The sequence below is a fragment of the Callospermophilus lateralis genome, chromosome 3, assembly GCF_048772815.1.
Source record: "Callospermophilus lateralis isolate mCalLat2 chromosome 3, mCalLat2.hap1, whole genome shotgun sequence".
Taxonomy (NCBI): Eukaryota; Metazoa; Chordata; class Mammalia; order Rodentia; family Sciuridae; genus Callospermophilus; species Callospermophilus lateralis.
In genome coordinates, this window is record NC_135307.1 from 61,515,226 (window position 1) to 61,536,040 (window position 20,815).

Below are 20,815 nucleotides of genomic sequence, written 5' to 3' on the forward strand. Positions count from 1 at the left end.
CGAAAAGGTTGTTTTTTTTTCTTTCTTTCTTTTTAAGAGCATGACTTCAGCCGGGACCTAAAACATTATTAAGAGTTGGGGGTGCAAAGAAGAAACACTCACCTCAGGCAGGAATAAGGGCACATGCAAAGATCCTGAGGTGGCGAGTAACACCATGTCATTCAGGGGTAGAAATGAAGAGCATTGTTGAAATGTAGTAAGACGCAGAGGATGGGGTGGGAGGAGGAGAAAGGAGGTAGTTTCTACAATCCTTTGCAAATCAAGGTTAGGAATCTGGTCTTTGTATCAAGAGCAAGAGAAAACTATGAAAGAGCTTCAAATAAGGGAAGGATATATATAAGTTTGGATTTTTGGGGGGTTTTTTGGGTACCGAGGATTGAACCCAGGGGCACTTAACCACTGAGCCACATCCTCAGCCCTTTTTTATATTTTATTTAGAGACAAGGTCTTGCTGAGTTGCTTAAGGCCTCACTAAGTTGCTGAGGCTGTAGCTTGCAATCCTCCTGCCTCGTCGGCCTCCTGAGCCACTGGGATTATAGGCATGCACCACTGTGTTGGTGATTTTTTTTTAAAAGATTGTTATGGCTGTATGGGGACAGGAGAATCAAGACTCTGCTCTCTAGCAAGAGCTGGAGTGCTGGGTGCAGTTGGGAGGCTACTGGAGTAGATTCATTCCATGAGGAATGACGGTAGCTTGGGCAGTAATGGTGGCAGGAGAGTTGGAGGGAGAATTGATAAGATTTAGTCCTGGGTTGGGTAAAGAGGCAGGAGGGTCAGGAAGGCTTTCAGAATAACACCTGTCATCTAGCATGAGTAACTGGGTAAATGGAGGTGCTATTTTCAGAGATGGGAAACACTGGCCAAAGAAGCATATACAGAGGACAAGGACTTTGAATCCCTTAAGCTGCTGCACAAATGGACATCAGCATTACTCTGCTACTAGAAGGATCCCTACATGAATGTAGCAGAGGGCGGAAATGAATAGGTTGCTTTATTTATTTTTTTTTACGCTTTTGCATGGTCATTTTTATTCTTATTCCATCTCAATGAGGCAGTGAGTGGAAAGACTAAGAGGTGTTTCAACTGGGTTTCTTCCTGTTCTTCAGAACTCATGCTCACCTTTTAGGGGTTTGAGGCCAACAGATGAGGTTGCATTTCACCCCAAAATCTTGTCTCCATTTTTATAAAAGACTTACTTGAGAGCCATTTGCATGTTTTATTAATAACAATTTCTACTATGGGTCTCTTTCCATCTTTGGCTTTGGAACTTGAGTGGCTGATTGATCTTTCCCTTCCTGTAACAGGCTTCCTAACCTGTTCTTAAGTGTGTTCCACTGGAGGGTCCAGAGCTGCTGTGAACTCTACCTGGGCACACTTGACACAGCCTCGGTTTAGTGTGGTGCAGGTAGCGTTAACTAGGTGTTGACTTTCTTGGTTTTACAGGAGATCTCAGAATGATAGCTTGTCTCCAGAAGTTTTGCATTTGGGGAAGGATTTTTTTTTTAACCCAAGAGGGTTCAATTACACTTAAAGCAAGGTATTGTACGTTGGGAGACCTTTCAGTTCAGTAGTTACTCTTGCAAACCCATGTAAAGCAGGAGTCTTCAGTATGATGACAACAGAGAAAATAAGGCTAAAAGCTCTAGAAGTACAAAGATTCAGGTCGTGGGCACTCTATTTTAAGTGGAGTCTAGATCATTGGGGAGATAGGATTAGAAGGTTACTGCCTAGCTTCCCATCACCAATATTCCCGGCTATTTCAAACCATTCTTCAACTGAGTCTCCCGCCAGATGGTTCCGAGGACAGAGCAGCTATTTGTGCCTCCCATTGACATCTATTTTTCCAAGTGAGAGACTGCCCCATATGTCAGTGCAATATGTCGCCGGAGGTGAAGCATCCGTTTGTGTTGGTGGGAGCCTTCCACTTGCTGCCCCCTTTTCCTCATGCCTTTTCATGCCTCTCTGATCTTTCCTAGGTCTCTGGCCTGTCAGGAGGACCATTGGTGCTGCGGTGGAAGCTAGCGTCTAAGTCTCGTGTATGGCGTGGTTAAGGTTGCAGCCTCTCACCTCTGCCTTCCTCCATTTTGGGCTAGTTACTTTTATGCTCTTCCTGAATGGTCTTCGGGCAGAGGCTGGTGGCTCAGGAGATGCGCCCAGCACAGGGCAGAACAATGAGTCCTGTTCAGGGTCATCGGACTGCAAGGAAGGCGTCATCCTCCCAATCTGGTATCCAGAGAACCCTTCCCTGGGGGACAAGATTGCTAGGGTCATTGTCTATTTCGTGGCCCTGATATACATGTTCCTTGGGGTGTCCATCATTGCCGACCGCTTCATGGCATCTATTGAAGTCATCACCTCCCAAGAGAGGGAGGTGACCATTAAAAAGCCCAATGGGGAGACCAGCACCACTACCATCCGGGTCTGGAATGAAACTGTCTCCAACCTGACCCTTATGGCCCTCGGTTCTTCTGCTCCTGAGATTCTCCTCTCTTTAATTGAGGTGTGTGGCCACGGGTTCATTGCTGGTGATCTGGGACCTTCTACCATTGTAGGCAGTGCGGCCTTCAACATGTTCATCATCATTGGCATCTGCGTCTACGTGATCCCCGATGGAGAGACACGCAAGATCAAGCACCTAAGGGTCTTCTTTGTCACTGCTGCCTGGAGTATCTTTGCCTACATCTGGCTCTATATGATCCTGGCAGTCTTCTCTCCTGGTGTGGTCCAGGTTTGGGAAGGCCTCCTTACTCTCTTCTTCTTTCCAGTCTGTGTCCTTCTGGCCTGGGTGGCAGATAAACGACTGCTATTCTATAAATATATGCACAAAAAGTACCGCACAGATAAACACCGAGGAATTATCATAGAGACCGAGGGTGACCACCCCAAGGGCATTGAAATGGATGGGAAAATGATGAATTCCCACTTCTTAGATGGGACCCTGGTGCCCCTGGAAGGGAAGGAAGTGGATGAGTCCCGCCGGGAGATGATCCGGATTCTCAAGGATCTGAAACAAAAACACCCAGAGAAGGACTTAGACCAGCTGGTGGAGATGGCCAATTACTACGCTCTTTCCCACCAACAGAAGAGCCGCGCCTTCTACCGGATCCAAGCCACCCGCATGATGACCGGTGCAGGCAACATCCTGAAGAAACATGCCGCAGAGCAGGCCAAGAAGAGCTCTAGCATGAGCGAGGTGCACACCGAGGAGCCCGAGGACTTTGTCTCCAAGGTCTTCTTTGACCCCTGTTCCTACCAATGCCTGGAGAACTGTGGGGCCGTGCTCCTGACAGTGGTCAGGAAGGGAGGAGACATGTCCAAGACCATGTATGTGGACTACAAAACGGAGGACGGCTCTGCCAACGCGGGGGCTGACTACGAGTTCACAGAGGGCACTGTGGTTCTGAAACCAGGAGAGACCCAAAAGGAGTTCTCCGTGGGCATCATTGACGATGACATTTTTGAGGAGGATGAACACTTCTTTGTGAGGCTGAGCAATGTCCGCATCGAAGAGGAGCAGCCCGAGGAGGGGATGCCGCCGCCGGCCATCCTCAACAGTCTTCCCCTGCCTCGGGCTGTCCTAGCGTCCCCTTGTGTGGCCACAGTCACTATCTTAGACGATGATCATGCGGGCATCTTCACTTTTGAATGTGATACCATTCATGTCAGTGAAAGCATTGGTGTTATGGAAGTCAAGGTTCTGCGGACATCAGGGGCCCGGGGCACAGTCATCGTCCCTTTTAGGACAGTAGAAGGGACGGCCAAGGGTGGTGGTGAGGACTTTGAAGACACGTATGGGGAGCTGGAATTCAAGAATGATGAGACAGTGTAAGTACTTTCTTTTTCTTTTTTTTTTTTTTTTGGTATTCCAGTCCTCCCCAGCCCTCCCTTGCCATCTCTTTCTGTCCTTCTGCACCCTTCAAAACTCTTCCTTGTATTTGTGTTAATGTCAAACTTTGGTTCCATCACAGGTGTGCAGGAGCAGCCAACACTACTGAACAGGTCCTGCTTCCCAATTCTCCTTTGGTTTTCTCACTTTGTTTCTGGGCCAGGGATCCTGTGATAGGATCTAAAGGACACAGAAAGTTTTGTCTTCTTGAAACTCAAAATGATGGCTGATGGGGGAATAGGATGAAAGAAGTTTTGTAATATCAGATTTTAGAGAATTCTTGTGACTAGCAAGAGCGAGGAAACTGCTTGGGCCTCCCCTTCCTCCTCTTTTCATACAAAGGACTTATGAGCTTTGAAGCCAATCCCATACCCTTCTGGGACAGCAATAGCCCAATCAGAATAGTCTGAAAGAGGGGGGGGGACCAGCGATGGCTGTTGTATTGCACAGGCAGATTTCAGGCACTTCTCCTTCAATTTGGAAATTGAAAAATTGATTGAAACTTGGCAGAGTCTCTTTAAATGTCCATAGCCAATTTTATGGAGCAAGGCTTGCCCAGCCAGGTGAGATGAATCAATATGGCTTTGGTATTAGTGGTATCTTGGAGAAGCAGAGTTCCCATGCCTGCAAACTGCCTGTCTCTAGTCTCAGGTCTAAGCTCCAAATTCTGGCTATGCAGTGAAGGAGAAGAGACGCCTCTTAATAATTGTGGGAGAAAGCACATCTTCTGTATTCATCTCGTTTCATAAGCTAGAACTCTCCTGGAGTAATCCTCTGGTTACTGCCCCATCCAGTTCTTCAGAAGCTGTAGACACTATACTTCTGTTGTGGTGACTACCCTAAGGTCTCTGCTCATTGAACCTTCTCACAGATTGGTCATTCTGTCCTTTTCTCAGATGGATATCTTCAAAGAAGAAAGCAGAGTGGCTTTGCCTAAGATTTGCAGCTTTCTGATAGGGTGGACCTTCTGGGGAGGCCTAGAAAGATGGAGATGAGAAAACAGGAAACCTGTCTCTGAATTCCTGCTCCTGTGCACAAAAAATAAACAATAGCAGGAATTGAGGTGAAGAATAAAAGGGGGGGGATTTCAGACTGCCCCAAGAACCTGTGAATTATACTTTCAGTGGGAAATGAAACCATGCAACAATTAGGAGGGAGGGAAGCAACTCATAGAAAAGGGGAATCCATAGATCCCAGGGAAAGGTGTTTGTAGAACTGCTGCTTCCCAGGTCCAGTCTTGGGACAGTACTCCAAAAGAGTTGGGTTCTGTTGGAAAATAAGCTGAAAGACCCGGGAAACTCTACCCCTGTCCTCAATCTTTTCCTAATAACGTGACTTTGGCAAGTCATTTAGTAACTCTGGAACTAAACCTTCTCCTATTCAAAGTGGGAATAAAGATACTTTCCTTGCCTGGAAGTAGGGTCAGATTCTTTTGCAGTTCCTTCCAGCTCAAGGATTTTCTGAACCCTGGACACAAATGCTCTGTGTAGGTCGTATTTGCATGAGCCAAAAAATGGAGCAGGGGATATTGTCTTCTGAAAGGATATAGCCATTGACAAATTGATTTATTAGAGCTCTGTTTAGTCATTTTGCTGGGAAGGATAATCATTTGTTAGCATAAGTAAAAACCTGTGCCTTCCAGAGAATACTATCCATTTATATATGCTCTGGGGAGAGTGTTCATACATATAAATGAAGCCCAGGCCCTTGCTGGGAAGACAAACTTCATGAAATTTCACACATTTATGGCAATGTTGGTATGTAATAGTTTATTGTCAGGCATCAAATATCATCAAGCCTACAGAATATGCCCTAATTCTATGAACTCATAGTTTCTCTGATTTAGTACCTATCTCCCAATGGCATGGAAGGGTAGTTTATGAGGGATCACAGGGTTAGATCCCAATTTCCTCATTCTAGTAATAATCAATTATTTACCTAGAATCTCTGGATATGACTAAACCTTCCTCCAACTTATTTATGTTTGATTATATAATATCTTGGGGCAAATGAGTCCATGAACATTACTTCTGGGTGACATTTGTTCCAAATGGTGTCAACCTCTTGTCCACGTAGTCCAGGTTTGGGTAAGCAAATCTACATTCTTAATATTCATTTCATTATTTTTAAAAATTTCTGTGTGGTTTGATCCTTTCAGGTTTCTTGAAAAAAAAAAAAACCTGCTAGTCACTACCCAGAAGATCTTTTAACATGAGAGATAATACAATAATACAATGTAGCAAAAGAAGTACTAAGTACTAAGTACTCTGGGTTAGAAATCTGGCAATGCTGCTGACTTGACCATGTGGTCTGGGGAAATTTTTTTAACCTATGAGGTCATTTCCTTATGGGTAAAATGGGGATGATGATCTCTCTCTTGTAGGGCCATTAAAACTACCATATACCTGGTACAAGGTATGTGCTCGGTAAACACAGCCTTAATACTAACATTGATGAATTAGCAATATTCTTCAGAAGAGGTCACAAGGTGATCAGGTTACTTGTATCTCTGTGCAACCCTAATTAATGAGCATGCTGGTTTTCTGGTTACTATGAAGAGTCCTCACCTAAACTCATAAATGGTCAGAGCCAGAAAGGATTAGAATATCTTTTAGGGTTATGCTTCTTAAATGCTAATGTGCTTATCAGTCACCCAGGGATCTCCATAAGGTACAGATTATAATTCAGAAGGTCTAGGGTAGGGTTTAAGATTGTGCTTTTCTGACAAGCTCCTGATGCTGCTGGTCCCTGTTTGGAATGAAAAGACTATAAAAGCTCCTGACCAAACCATGAGACCCAGGAAAGAAAGTGGCTTTTCAAATGGCTTGCTTAATTGAATCATGAATGCTTTTCCTCCAGTTCCAACTTTCAACCCCAGATTTGCAAGAACACAGCTCTTACTAAGGCCCTGCTAATTGCAATACCAATCTGGGAACTGAAATTGAAACCTTCAGGATACTTGTACAGAAGCTGCGTGATACTGGAAACAATCTTGCTCTCTAACCCCTCCCTCTTTCTGGAGCTTTATTTGCCTACCAAGCTTGGGCTAGGCATTTTCACTTTTGCCTTCACCTTAGTCTTCCAGATAGAATCAAGTTATAGGCAGGCTCGTGGTCTATCAGTAACACTGGAGCCATCAATAATATTGAATTAATTTGCTTGGTTAAAGGCTTTACTTCTTAAAGTTGTCCTAAACAGCATGATAGGACAGAAAAGAATGAACTTTGGAATCTGATAAATAGATGTGAACCCCTCACTCAGGAGTTGTGTTAACTTTGAAGTAGTTCACTTCACCTGTCTGAATCCCAGACTTTTTTGCTGGAATAATAGAATAATATCTATCCTGGCAGGGAGTGATAACTAAATCCGGTGGCTGGGGAATATAGCTCACTGGTAGAGTACTTGCTTGGTGTGCACAAGGCTCTGAAAAAGAGTATCAAATAGAAATAGGAAAAAATGCCCCTTGAGCACAGTGATTCCCCATAGAAGGTGCTCAACAAACACTTATTCAACAAATACTTATTAAATATTTGCTATGTACTGGATACATGCCTTGGCACAAGGGATAAATTAATGAGTGAGACAAGCTAGCTCTTCATCTCTGAAGGATTTTACTCTCAGGAGGAGGGACTCCAGGTATATACACCAATCTAAACATGGAAGAAGGACATAGTTGAGGCAGATTCAATTAAAGAGGAACAAGAGTTCTGCTGTGTGTGTGACACCACTGTAGTGTCTAAAGTAACCTTCATTAAGAATGTAGAAGTGAAGGGGGAGGAGCAGGGGTGTATACACGATTAACATACACCCAGGTCACAATAAGCCCTTAACATTTGCAAGTGACACTGTTGACATCTTCACGATCTAGACGAATCCCTGCTTTTGTGAATGTCACTATAACTCATGGAGATATGAGTTTTGCCTGCATGGTAATTTCCCTCATTAAGCAAGTGACTGGCTCTTCTATCCCAGGCTCACAGCACGCCTCTGCAAAATAATCCATTATTGCAGCTCATGGACCTTTGGGGTCTCTGGGAATAGTCAAAGGCACAGATGTCAGCTATGCAAATGCCAAGATCTACTGCAATTAAATCGCATGGGCTTCCTTCAGAGAAGCACTCAGTATTGGCTGTGCTGCACATTTTCCAACCAAATCAAGAAAAGCTGGCAGGTATCTGACCTCCCATTTGACAAATTATGAGGCTGAGATTTAGAAAGGAAACGTGACTTGTCCAATATCAGCTAGATAGGAGAGGAAGTCAAAGTTGGAAAGAACTTTAGCATTTGCTGCATATGTACCTTTATTGGTTTGGACTTCTCCACTTTATTTTTGTTCACTAAAGTGTTAACTTCAGAAAGACTATTGCAATTCAGGGGTGGAAGGAAAAATACATACTCTAGAAGAGCAAATCAAGGAGTATCATATGACTAGTGGTTTTTAAAAAAAATTTTTTTAGTTGTCAGTGGAACCTTATTATTTGTTTGTTTATTTGTTTGTTTATGTGTGGCCCTAAGAATTGAACCCAGTGCCTCACATGTGCTAGGCAAGTGCTCTACCACTGAGCTGTAACCTCAGTCCATGACTACTGTTTTAACTAATAATAATAATATATTATGGAGTGTTTTTAATCTCTTTGTGCACTTAGAGGTTGTTTGGGATTCAGTGAGTCCACAGATTTTTTTTTTTAAGTCTTAATTTTCTCTTGAGTCCTCTGGTTCTGAAGGTCAAAGTTTCCTTATTCACTCACAAAGATGAAGGCAAGGGATGTTTGAACAAAGTGAGGCAGGTGAGTGAGGAGAAGCTTCCTGGTTGTCTAACCTGCATCAACTTCCCAGATGTGTTGCATGAGGCAGGAATACTCATTCCTTCTCTGTTGGTTATGCCCCATCAGCTTCATAAGGAAGGTATCAGAGGTTGAGCTGTGGTCTCCAACTTATTCAGGATGTTGTTTTATTATTGTTGTTTCTAAAGAGAAACTAAGCTTCACTCCCAGAATCTAAGCCTGAAGTCCTGGCGGAAAGCCCATAGCATATAATTGATTGTTGAAGAAAGAGAGCTTCTTGATCTGCAAATTGAACAAGGTCTTGATATTTAAATTCTGCACAGTGTAGAAGCATTTGCCAGAGTCAAATGCTTTGAGGATTTTGCTATATAACTATAAAGGAAAGCACCAGGTAAAGATTAGGTAAATACTAGACATGACAGTTACCACTCACATGAATTAAATTCTCATGGCTACCACCTACTGGATACCCAATTAAGAAGTTACCCATCAGTAGAGAAAAATTTAAAGTTGAAAGTGGAGCTACTTATTATGGAAAATTTTGTTATTATGAAAAATTTTGTTTTTCTGAAAACTTTTAATGATGGCTAGATATGGGCATCTATTAAGATCAACCGTTGATTTGACACCAACATCCTTAACCTCCCTAGCTGCAGGTAAGCGTGCAGAGGCCCAATTTAGCTTATCTGCCCTTGCCTAAACCCTTTCAGTTACCATTCAGTGGGTTGGATTCCTAAGAACCAGTGAGTTTTCATCCAGACAGAATTCTGTAGCAGGTTCTTGAGTTGGTACTTTCAAAATAAATGGCATCTGATTGTATCTTAATACTCCAAATATGGCAGAATACGACAGTAAAATAATTTATGGATTATGAATGACTACAACTGCCATTTTAGTATTCCATTTTTTCTCCAGACCTTTTGGCCTTGATTTATTGACCTTTTGAATTTCTCCTTGTGTTTGCCACATGACCTTCACTGACCCCACTACCATCTCTGACCTTCTTTTTTTAGATTCTGTTCATGCAGGAGGTACTCTACCACCACCATATGGGCTAATCATGACTCTGACTGCAAGTATTCATGTTCATTTACTTTATTCCCCTGCTGGTACCTTACTTTCTGCTCATACGCTATTTTCTTGCGCTCACTTTCTTTTGGAAACAGTCTCGGCTGCAGCAGTCGCTGGAGAGTGTCTGCTGTGGTCTCCGCTCCTCCCTCACTCAGGGCCTTCCTCCTCAAGGCCTTTGGCCACATCTGCTCCTCTAACACGATCCGGTTCCCAACTTTCCCTTCCTTCTCACTACTGGCCTCTGCACTTGGGTTGCCTTCTGTCCCCTGACTGATCTAGGCCTTCTTTGAGTGATCAAGAAGGAGCCAGGAAAGTATCCCTCAAGAAAGCCTGTCCTTTGCACAGCAAGAGCCAGCTTCACGATAGCACCTAGAAGATGGATATCTCCCAGGAAACAAGCCACTCCCAGTGGCGCTCCATTTTCCTCCATCATCAAGCATTTGCCTGACCCTGTGGTGATAGAAAGATTTAATTGCCAGATCCACCACAGGCTGGGACTAGCAGCGGAAAGCCGCAGAGGACAGAGGCAGCTCTGGGGACTGCCTTCTCTCTCCAGTGCGCTCCCTCCTGGGCCACATGGCCTCTGTCTCCTGGCTTTTCTCTGTGAACTTCTCCTTTAGCTTCTAGCTTGTAGTGTTAACTCACAAACCAAGTTCTCTTTCCATATGTGCTTTCAGCCCTTGTCTGGAAAGTTCTTTCTAGTTTTCTAGCTCATATTCTCAAAAGAAGGAGTCTAATTTTTTTTTTTTTCCCCAATTTGGTCACATCAAAGTCCACTGGCCAGACATGCGTTGGTCACTCTGTTGGCTGTCAAATACTTCTTCCTCCCACCCCACCCCAGCTCATCTACGTAACGGAGTGATAGAAAATGAAGTTGCTGTGAGAATTCCAAGATAAGCTATTTAAGCAGTTGTACCTAAGCACACTGGTGGGCAATGTCACTTTTGAAAGGAGTCTCAGGTGACACAGGCACCTGTCTCCCCTGAACCTGCACAGGTATGTAAGGTTTATAGAGCACTGGTTTTATAGTGGTCTGTGCTGGGACAGTAGGCTGAAAGAATAGAAGCCCCAGATCTGCCACATGCGTCACATTGCCTACAGACTCCACAGCCAGGATTAAAATGGCCTCTGCCCAGATCAACAGTGATGCTGAGTGGCATGAATCTCAAGGCTACCAGGGTCATCCCTTCCCCTTTACTCTTTGCTGGTCTGTCCTCTCCAGGACACTAGCGTCAGCAGATAATCTGCTCTCATTTTCAGGTGTGCTATTTGGGTACTGAGTCACGTTCAAAACCTCTTCCTGGGTTTGGGTTTCCAGAGCAGCCTGTGTTCCAGACGAAGACAGAACGCTTCCCTGACTCTCACGCCTGCCAAGGACAGAGTGATAGCTCTCCTGTAGCCTCTCCCTCTCTCCCCCTCCTCTGCTGGACAGCTGATCATCTGGACTCAGCTGGAGCCAGCAGGCACCCCCTCTTTATCCTAGGAGCTACAATTTGAGGCCTTTCCAGGAATTCCCTGAAGTCAGAGTACTCTTCTCTATAGGTTGCACTGTGTGTGACTCTATCAGGTGTCCATATCTTAGGACCCAGGACTGGGGTGGAAAATAAGACTCTCCTTTTATGTCAGCTCCATTCAATGAGTAGTGGCTAGCTGGGGAAACATGGTGGAGAGGATCTGTGAGGCTGTATCTGGGCTCAGTGGGAGACTTGAGATGGGAAGGTCAAATGTCTGCCAACCCTAGTGTTGGGACTAGAGGTAGAAAGAACTTCATTCAGTGGAGAAACTAGGAGGCTCTATTTCATTGGATGTGTCAGTATGAAATAGCTACTATCTCACCAATCCTGGGCCAATCCTCATACCAGAAAAACCTCTTTGAATCACTCCTGACTTTATCCTACGTCACACAGAACCTTCTTTATTCCCTAGATGAATCCACAGGGACGTACATTCCCTTTGGACACATGAAGCAGATAATTTTCTTATCTGATTAGAATCTTCCTTAGCCCCCTTCTAACCTACTGGGTTTCATAAACTAGATCAATGGTTCCCAAACCACTCCTATTACAGGTCATTTTCATTATCTGCCCCTTCCTGGGGAACCTGTGTTTTAGATTATTAGCTAATAATTAATGATTTCCATTTTTCTTGTACGATATAACAAAAGATAACTAGTGTTACCATGATGAATTAATAAAATTCTAACCAAAGCAGAGAGAAGTGACATCTTAATTAACCTTTGTGGACTGTTGAAAGAATATATACTATCTAATCTATTGGGGGGGCATTGAAGAAAGAGTAAAATAAATACAGCCAAGAGCTGACTGTCAGAGAAACTAACTGGTATAAAAAGCTTTGAAAGTACTGGTCATAATTGTATAAAGTTGTTTTGATGAGGCTAATCCTGTAGGGAAATCAGAATGTTCTGGAGAGAATGGGCACAGTGTTTGTTACAATTGGTATTCAAACCTTTGAGAAAGCTTACTATTATTGCTGTTATTTTCTTACATAATAAGACTTATAATATTTATATGAAACATAAATTTCTACTTTTAAAAGTATAAAGATTTTGTTATAATATTGGGGTTACTATCAGCACTTTGTCCAGCTTAGGTCACAGAGTCTAAGAAATACAAAATAATTGACCCCAGAACACAGGACTTTTAAGATGAAGTATACCTCCTCTGATTCTAATTGCACATTCTTTTTACCAAGTTACATGTGTCAGCTTTGGGATAAGGTCATGAAGCTAAAAACAGCAGTTTCCTTTTTTTTTTTTTTTTTTCATGCAGAAGAAGCTCAGAGTGCATCCCACATTTCTTTCTTAATAGCAAGAGTTGGCTTCTCTCATTTTAATTCAGGGACAACTGAGCCCAGGGAATTCAGAAAAGGTCAAATAAACTTAACGCCCAGCCCAGAAGTCTGTATCCATCACCCTTGACTGCTGGCTCAGACCCTCCCTTGCCAGAGCCAGTCCACAGAAGATCCTAGGTGTGCCGCTTCTTCTCCAGGAGCTGCCAACAGATGTTGCTGTGGCTGCTGTGTGGGAAAGGGGTGAGGCTGGCTTAGGACCATGCGGTCAGATTCAGGGGGCTTCTCTGATGCTATACCCATGGTGTCTGAAGGCAGCCAGGGGTAGGGGTTAGAGGGATGATGATAATGGAGAGCAGGGGGTCTCTGCTGCTGTCCCAGGAGAGCCCAAGCCAGCTCTCCACATCAGCGGGGCCAGAAGCAACAGGAGAGTAGAGAAGGTGTGTGTGTGGGAGGGTGTCTACCACTCAGTGTGCAAAATCAGACCTTTGGGGAGCGCATACTATGGGCTGAGCACAGTGAGAAGAGACACAGTCCCTGAGGGGCAAGACCAGTATGTGTGATAGTTGCTATAGAAGAAGGAACCAATGAGGATTGTGTTCACACAGAGGCAAACCTCCTCCTGCCTTTTGTTGGGGATGCAGTTTGACGTCATCATGGTGATTCACAGGAACCGTCTCCTCCAGTCCAAGCAGAAGGACTTGTTAAGACAAACGACCAGTCGGAATACACACCTGTATTCCCAGCAACTCAGGAGGCTGAGGTGGGAGGATCACAAGTTTGAGGCCAGCCTGGGCAACTTAGAAAGACCCTGTCTCAAAATAGAAATTTAAAAAGGGGCTTGGGATGTAGCTCAGCTGTAGAGTGCCCCTGGGTTTAATCACAAGTTCTGCCAAAAAAAAAAAAAAAAAAAAAAAGGAGGAGAAGGAGGAGGAAAGGAGGGGAAGGATGGCTAATGGCTTTGGCTTGAGTGGCACACAAAGATATAAGTAGAAGGTGGCCTCAGGAGTAAATGGTCCCCAGCCAGGCCACCCCAATGGTCCTCATACCAATACAGCATCCAGTTCTACCCCTCTGAATAGTGGGATGCCTCACACACAAGAGAGCTACAGTTACTGTCTGATGCATGAAAGAACAGTGAGTGAGTGAATTCCTGGCACTTCTCTGCCTGTCTACCACCTCCAGGTTGCATCAAGCATAGGGAGATCTAAGATTCAGTCATGCCTCTCAGATATCAGGACTAGAAAGGGCATACCATTCTCTCTACTCTGTCCCTTCCTCGTCTCCTTCCCCAGTTTCAGAGAGACCCACACAGCCCTCTGTGCATTGGCATCCCTGAGCCTCTGCACAGCCCAACCCCTGACTAGCACCAGTGCTTTAGAGGGGCTGTTCCCGTGCAGCTGGGCTACCTCTGAGCCTGGGCTGCCTTTGATGCTCAGGAGACACTCTGGAATTCAATTAAGCGTTTCCTCCAGGGAGCATGTAATTATGTCCTATCTGCGCCTTGTAATGACAGCCCCCTGCCACTGCACAGGGAGCTGCCCCGCTCAGCTGCCCAGAACCTTTCCCTGGGAGGGAACTAATCTGCTTAGCCCAGATTGGACACAGTTCTGTGCAGCACTTCCCCGAATGCCTCTGAAATGAGTCTGCACTAGCAGAACAGGCCTGTCTTGCAGGAACCAAGTGTCCCCTCAGTCCCGCTGTGCTCTTGGCCAGGAGCTGCTCTGTCCAGGGTTGTCCTTTATGTGTGAGAGGCCGAGAGAGCGGGAGAGTTCTACTCTCTTCTCGTGGCATATTCCCAGGGACATCCATCCCTCCTGGGAGTTGGGAAGGAGAGAAAGAAGATTGAAGGCTTTGCCTGTGTTCTGTTAGCTTGGGGATTATGTACTCATTTCTGTAGCTACTATAACAAATTACCACAAACTTGGTGGGTTAAGACAACTGAAATTTATTATCTCAAGTTTGAAAGCTGGAAATCAGACTAGCTGGGCACCGTGGCACTCACCTGTATTCCCAGCAACTCAGGAGGCCGAGGTGGGAGGATCACGAGTTTAAGGCCAGCCTGGGCAACTGTGTAAGGTTGATTGAGTCATCCACAGCATTTGGTCTGAGTAGTTCATGTGCTGAATTTGGGAGGGAGGGGTGCCTTCTCTGTCGTAAGCTGTGAGGAAAGTTGCCTTCGTTCTCTGTGTGATTCTCTTTGCTTGATTCCTGTGCAACTTTTGGGTGCATGGGGTGTGCCCCAGTCTGCTGTGACACTGCTCAGGGGTTCCTCTCCCCCACCACACTGGGAAACACAGCCCCAGGTTTATTTGACTCTTCTTCTTGAGAAACCCAAAAGGTTTTCTTACCATGAGGTAGGCTCTGCCCCAAATCCCTAAGTCAAACCGTACCATATAGAATAGTATCTGTTCTTCCCAAATTCACATTCATGACAACCTCAGAATGTGGCCTTATTTGGAAGTAGGGACCTTGCATATATAATTATTTATGATAAGGTTACACTGGATTAGGGGAGGCCTTATATCCTGTGGCTAGTGTCCTTATAAGAATGTCACGTGAAGATGCAGAGGGAGAGGGGGTCATGTGACAGCAGACAAAGATGGAAGTGATATAGCCAAGGGACCTCAAGGATTGCCAGACACTGGGAGAGAGGTGTGGAACAGATTTTCCCTCAGAATTTCTAGAAGGAATTGACCCTTCCACGGTCTTGATTTCTGATTTCCTAGCTTTTAAACTTGAGACAATAAATTTCAGTTGCCTTAACCCACCAAGTTTGTGATATAGCTTCATGATCCCTGCCCAACACTTCCTCCACACTTCACTGTGTGAGTTGGGACCTCACAGTTATGGTCCCTAAGGTCTGAGGGGGGAAAGAGCTTCCTGGGGGGTTTGTTGTCCCTCAGGACATGGATTCTTGACCCTCAAGGCAGGAGGAGGCCAGAGCTCATTGTTATATAGGTCTCTAATTGCAAACCTCTTCAATTCCTGTTTGCAAATAGATGCAGGTCCCCTCCCCCCCCACCACAAAATGAAATATTCAACCTTCTCTAAGTCACACATCAGGGTCAGTTTAGTCACTTTGATACAGCTGCTATAATGGCCTCCACTGCCATCATGCCACCTCCTCAGTCCTGGTGTCTTCACAGTTTTTAAACAACTGCCAGCTGCTCCTGCCTGAGCCCTAGGACCTGCGTTCTCATTTCTGCTCTTCCACCCTTCCAAACAGCTACTCTCTGGGCTACTGAACACAACCTCCGACAGTGAAGTTCAGATCTTTCACCTTGTGAGTGGGAAGATAAAATAAGGCCTCTTCTCTAAAGCCCCTCTCTCTTGGGAGGAGGGGGCATACCAGGGTTTGAACTCAGGGGTACTCCACTGAACGACATCCCCAGCCCTATTTTGTATTTTATTCAAAGTCAGGATCTCACTGAATTACTCAGCACCTCACATTGCTGAGGCTGGCTTTGAACTCACGATCCTCCTGTCTCAGCCTCTGGCTGCTGGGATTACAGGCCTGCGCCACCATGCCCGGTCAAAGCCCTTCTCTTTTTGCAGTTCCCAGTGCTGTGCAACTGATCTTGAACCTCGGGTGTTACCTGCTTGCCCTGAATCACAGATACGTTACCTCCTTTCCTCTGCAAAGGGAGGCAGGCCTGGCTGGGGTACAACTGAAAACGCCACGGGCAATCTAGGGGCAACTGAGGCCTCAGCCAGCCTATGATGAAAGGAGGGCATTCCTGAGAGGTGGGTAGGGGTGCTGATTGAGCATCGTGGATCCAGGAAAATTTTGCTTTATTGTCATAGTGAACTCACCAATAACAGAAGTCTAAAAGCAACTATGTGGATTGAAGCCCATATAAACGTAGGCGTTAATAGAGCAGCAGGATTAAGTGCATGGACCTTCTGTCTGAAAGAAGGAGGTGGAGTCCCAGTTCGGCTTCTTCTTGGTGGTGACCTAACCTTTCACTTGACTGGCTTGCACAGTGTGGCTACTGACGGTGCCTAACTCAGGGTTGTGGTGAAGCCTGAATACAATCATACAGTAGAAAACAACACAGCGTTTTGTCTTGGTTACTCATCGGGGTATGATATGCTAGGTATCAGTTAAGTCACTGGTAGAATCTCAGTTGTATCCCAGCCGTTCTGACCTGCCTAGACCAGCGATCGCTCTTGTTTCCCCATCAGTAATTGGATTCCCTCCTTATCCCCAAGGTTAGCTTTTAGGAAGGGACAGATGATCTAAAGATAGAAAGTCAAAGAATATTGTCTAGAGGGAGGTGGAGCAAAATGTCATCATTGGGGTTTTCTTTGACAATGTCAGGGAACATGACAGGCTGTTCCCTAAGGAGAGAGCAGCAGCCCCAGGCCAGGGCACAAGGTGACCTTGAGACTGAGTCCTCTGCATCCTGATACGGGATTTATCTGGCTTGCTTGGGAGATAATGAGAAAGTAAGAAGGAATACAGAGAGGGAAGGAGAATAAAAGGAGAGAGAGGAAGAAAGACTGGGAGGGAGGATGGGCAAAGTCTTCTCATCTCAACGATAATTACATGTGAAATCACTTGCCAGTGGGACTCTGGGGCTGGAAAAGCTACAATAATTACAGGACAAGCTCCAGAGAGCTCCCGGGCATGTCTCTGAGCAGCACCCAGGCAGTGTGGAGACCTGTCTCATTGAACCTACCTCTCAGGCCCTATGGTGGGTACACCTTCCACCTCAGAGCCCATCCATAACCAAGAGGATTCCACAGATCTACTATGGCTTCTGAGTGGAGTCACACTGATGGGCTTGTGTGTTGCAGACCTTCAGATGGAGAGGCCTGCTCTTGATGGCTAAGGGGTCCTCAGCAAGACCCTCAACCCTCTCATTGCTCTGCTGATTGGGAAGGGGGTTGGCCTCCCTCATGCACCCCCAAAGAGGAGGTTCCCTCACTAAAGAATTTATTTATCTTTCCCATCTGATTCTAGTTTTCAATAAGACAGGGGCATATGCCTTTCCTTTTCATTTTTATATTTGGAGAAGACTCACTCTTGCCTTCATCTTACCTAAGGAAGACAGTTTCCTATTGTCTTACAAAGTGTCAAATAATAATATTGCCATTCATTTAGTACTTACAGTGTGCCAGGTACTATAGCAAGAGAGTGACATATTATTTATGAACCTTACCCTAAGCCTGCAATGGAGGAACAACTTCCCAGCCCTGAGCACTCTGCCTGGGCTTCCCCTTTCACAGCACGGTCTGTCACAACATTGAAAACTGTAATTTGAAGGTTAGGTTTGGGTTTCATAGCTGTTCATCCTTCCCATGGTTGTGCAGAGCCCTTACCTGTAGCTTCCCGTGTTTGGAACTTAAAAGCAATCACTGACAAGGGTCCTCCTGGCTCTCAACACCTAGTTGTTGGATTTAGCATTGATGGTGGCCCCCTCACCTCTCTTCCCACTGAAGAAGTCCTTCCCTGCAGAACGCTTGGCTTCTGCCCTGCTGCTGGCCACTGACTTGGCCCTGGTCTAACTGCTGGGTAAAACTCGTCCCTGCACATGCTGGTTAAGTCATATGTGATTGCTATTTTTGAACATCAAAAACATAATCACATTGGCAATTTTGTGTGGTTTGTCCAACACTAGGTCCCAGTGTTCTATGAACTCTGCTGCCCCCAAACCCCACAGGCTATTCCGTAAACCAGAGGAGTTAAAATACTTGCTCACACCCACCTCTCCTTCATCAGAGAGGCCCCCCACCTTTCCCACTGGACACAGTTGCTGCCACCTCCCAAGGCCAGAAATTCCCTTTGTGTCAGTCCTTGGCTGTTATATCTGAGTGTCTTCCATTTCCCTTTCCTCAAAAGAAAAAAAAAATGATTCCCTTCCACCTTCACCACCCCTGTGCCAACCAACAAGCAAGGAAGCAAACAGACAACAAACAAAATGTGGTATTATGTGGTATGAAGGGAAAGAACATCAGTTTTGGAGGCGGGTGGACTTGCCACTTCTCAGCTGCATGTTTTGGTTTTCTATTGCTGTGTTACTAATTGCCGTGAATGAGACGATTTCTTTTCAGTCAATTTCCATAAATCAGTAGCCTGGGCATAACTTAGCTGTGGTTAAGGTGTTGGCTGGGCATGTTCTCCTATCTCAGTCTTGGAGGGTCCTTTTCCAATCTCAGGTGGTTGTTAACTAATTTCCTTGCAGATATAGGACTCATGGTTTGCTTTTTTATGGCCAGTCGGAGAGAAAATCTCTCACTTCTTTTAAATGGTTCATCTGATTAGTCCAGGCCTATTCAGGAGGTTTTCCTGAAAAACCAAGGCTTAAAAGTCATCTAGTAAGGAAACCTAATATCTGCAAAATTCCCTCACCTTTGCCATGTAACATAATCATGACATATAATCATGATCATGTTTGTAAGTCTCACTCTCACTTGAAGGAGAAGACTGATTAGACAGAGCATGGGCAGGGGAGGAGGTGAAAGAATCTCAGGGCCACATTAAGATTCTGTCTCCCATGCTGTGTGACCTAGGGTAAATTGGTTAATGTCTCTGAGATCCATTTTCCTTACCTGGACAGAAATGGGCAATAAGACCAGCCATTTAAGGCGATTACAAAGACTGAATGATATAATGTTGCAAAAGTCTAGCAGATAGTAGAAACAAGTCATGTTGGTCCGTTTTCTATTACTATAACAAAATACCTGAGGCAGACTATTAAGAAAAGACATTTATTTAGCTCACAGTTCACAGGCTGAAAGTGCAAGATGAGCTAGCCCTATTGGTTAAGCCTCTGGCAAGGGTCCAACACTAGAGATGGCAACATGGTAGGAATGTGTGGGGGAGGAAAGGTTCACATCACAAGACAGGAAGTGAGAGAGCGATTCAAGGGTCAGGATCAGGTTTTATTACAACTTGCTTTCAAGAAAACTTGGGGGTCCTAGGAGAGCTGTCTTGTTCCTTCTGAGGGTAGCTTCTTCAATAATTTCCCAGTAAATTCTATATCTCATTTATTCTCCCCCCTGCCACCCATCTCCACCACTGCTTATATTGCCACACTGGGGACCAAGCCTCCAGTGTGACCTCTGGGAGGACACAGCCAACTATATCCAAACCATGATGTGTAACAATTTTCTATCTCTTCTTCCTGTTACTATTCACCTATCCTCTAGACTCAGTGGTTTGAAATATAATACCATTTCAAGTAGCCAAGATTATGCCAAAAAGTACCGTGATTGGTAGTTATATTCCACAAAGTTATTTGGAAACACTGAGTCAGGGAGGACTGAAGCACTCTTCCTGGGAGAAATATAGGGCTAGGTCCTTGTGAGCTTCTGGCTGCAACATTTTTATCAACTGCTCAAGTTATTATCAACTGCTCCTATCTTGTCTTCTGTATGTTTCTGTTTAAAGACATTCCGTTTAATATGTATTGTTGATTTATTAACTTTTATACTCATGTGTAACCACACAATAACTCATTCCTGAGTGAAGCTTATCAAACACACGTGTTTTCTCTTACTGTTCATCACAGACGTTTTGCCCTTGGAAATGCTAGCTAGAACTTTAGCACAATACTTGAAAGATCATCTTAAACAAGAAAATCATCAACAAAAGAAACAAAAATGTGAAAAGCATGGCATTAAATAGACTCCAAAAGGACACTTCTTTATAGAAGAGCTAAAGCAAGAAGTTGGAGCATTGCCTTGGTTTTGATCTGGAACGCCTCCCAAAGGCTCATGTACTTAAAGACTTGGATTCCAATGCAGCAACACCCAGCTATAGATAACTATCTGTGCTACTGGGAGGTGGGATGTAGTTGGAGGAAGTAGGTCAACTGGAATGTGGCCTGGAAGGGTTTGTTTTTTCTCAGTCACTTCCTCTCCCTGTTTCTGCTTCTCAACTGCCATGAGCTGAGTATCTTTCCTCCACCATTCTCTTTCTCTAACATGTTCTACCTCACCTTAGGCCCAAAGTAGTGGAGTCAACCAGTCATAGACTGAAACTTCTGAAATCTTGAGCCAGAATAAATCTTTCCTCTTCTAAGTTGTTCTGGTCAGGTAGTTCAATCACAGTAATGAAAAGATAAGTAGCACAAAAATTTGGTATTGAGAAGTAGTGTTGTGGATGGGACTACACCTGACCACGTGGTTCAGAAGCCTTTAGAACTGGTTTGTAGGAGGAATTGTCAAAGTTTGGAGATTAAAGTTAGAGAAACCTTAGGATGTTGTAAGTGGAGCTTAATGGATGATTCTAGTATGAACTTGGAAGACCAGAATG

The 20,815-nt window shown here is 44.8% G+C and overlaps 1 protein-coding gene across 6 annotated transcripts in view; it reads left to right on the forward strand.

The window, feature by feature from the left end:
- Window positions 1–2,001: 2,001 nt before the first annotated feature.
- Window positions 2,002–20,815, forward strand: part of Slc8a3 (solute carrier family 8 member A3) — a 117,386-nt gene continuing 98,572 nt past the window's right edge. For 5 of the 6 annotated variants that reach the window (XM_076850292.2, XM_076850294.2, XM_076850293.2 and 2 more), the window contains exon 1: window positions 2,002–3,825. In XM_076850292.2, the coding sequence (XP_076706407.1) occupies window positions 2,039–3,825 (1,787 nt within the window). In that variant the 5' untranslated portion in view covers window positions 2,002–2,038. The remainder of the gene's footprint in view (window positions 3,826–20,815) is intronic. The other variant, XM_076850298.2, reaches the window with a different exon arrangement.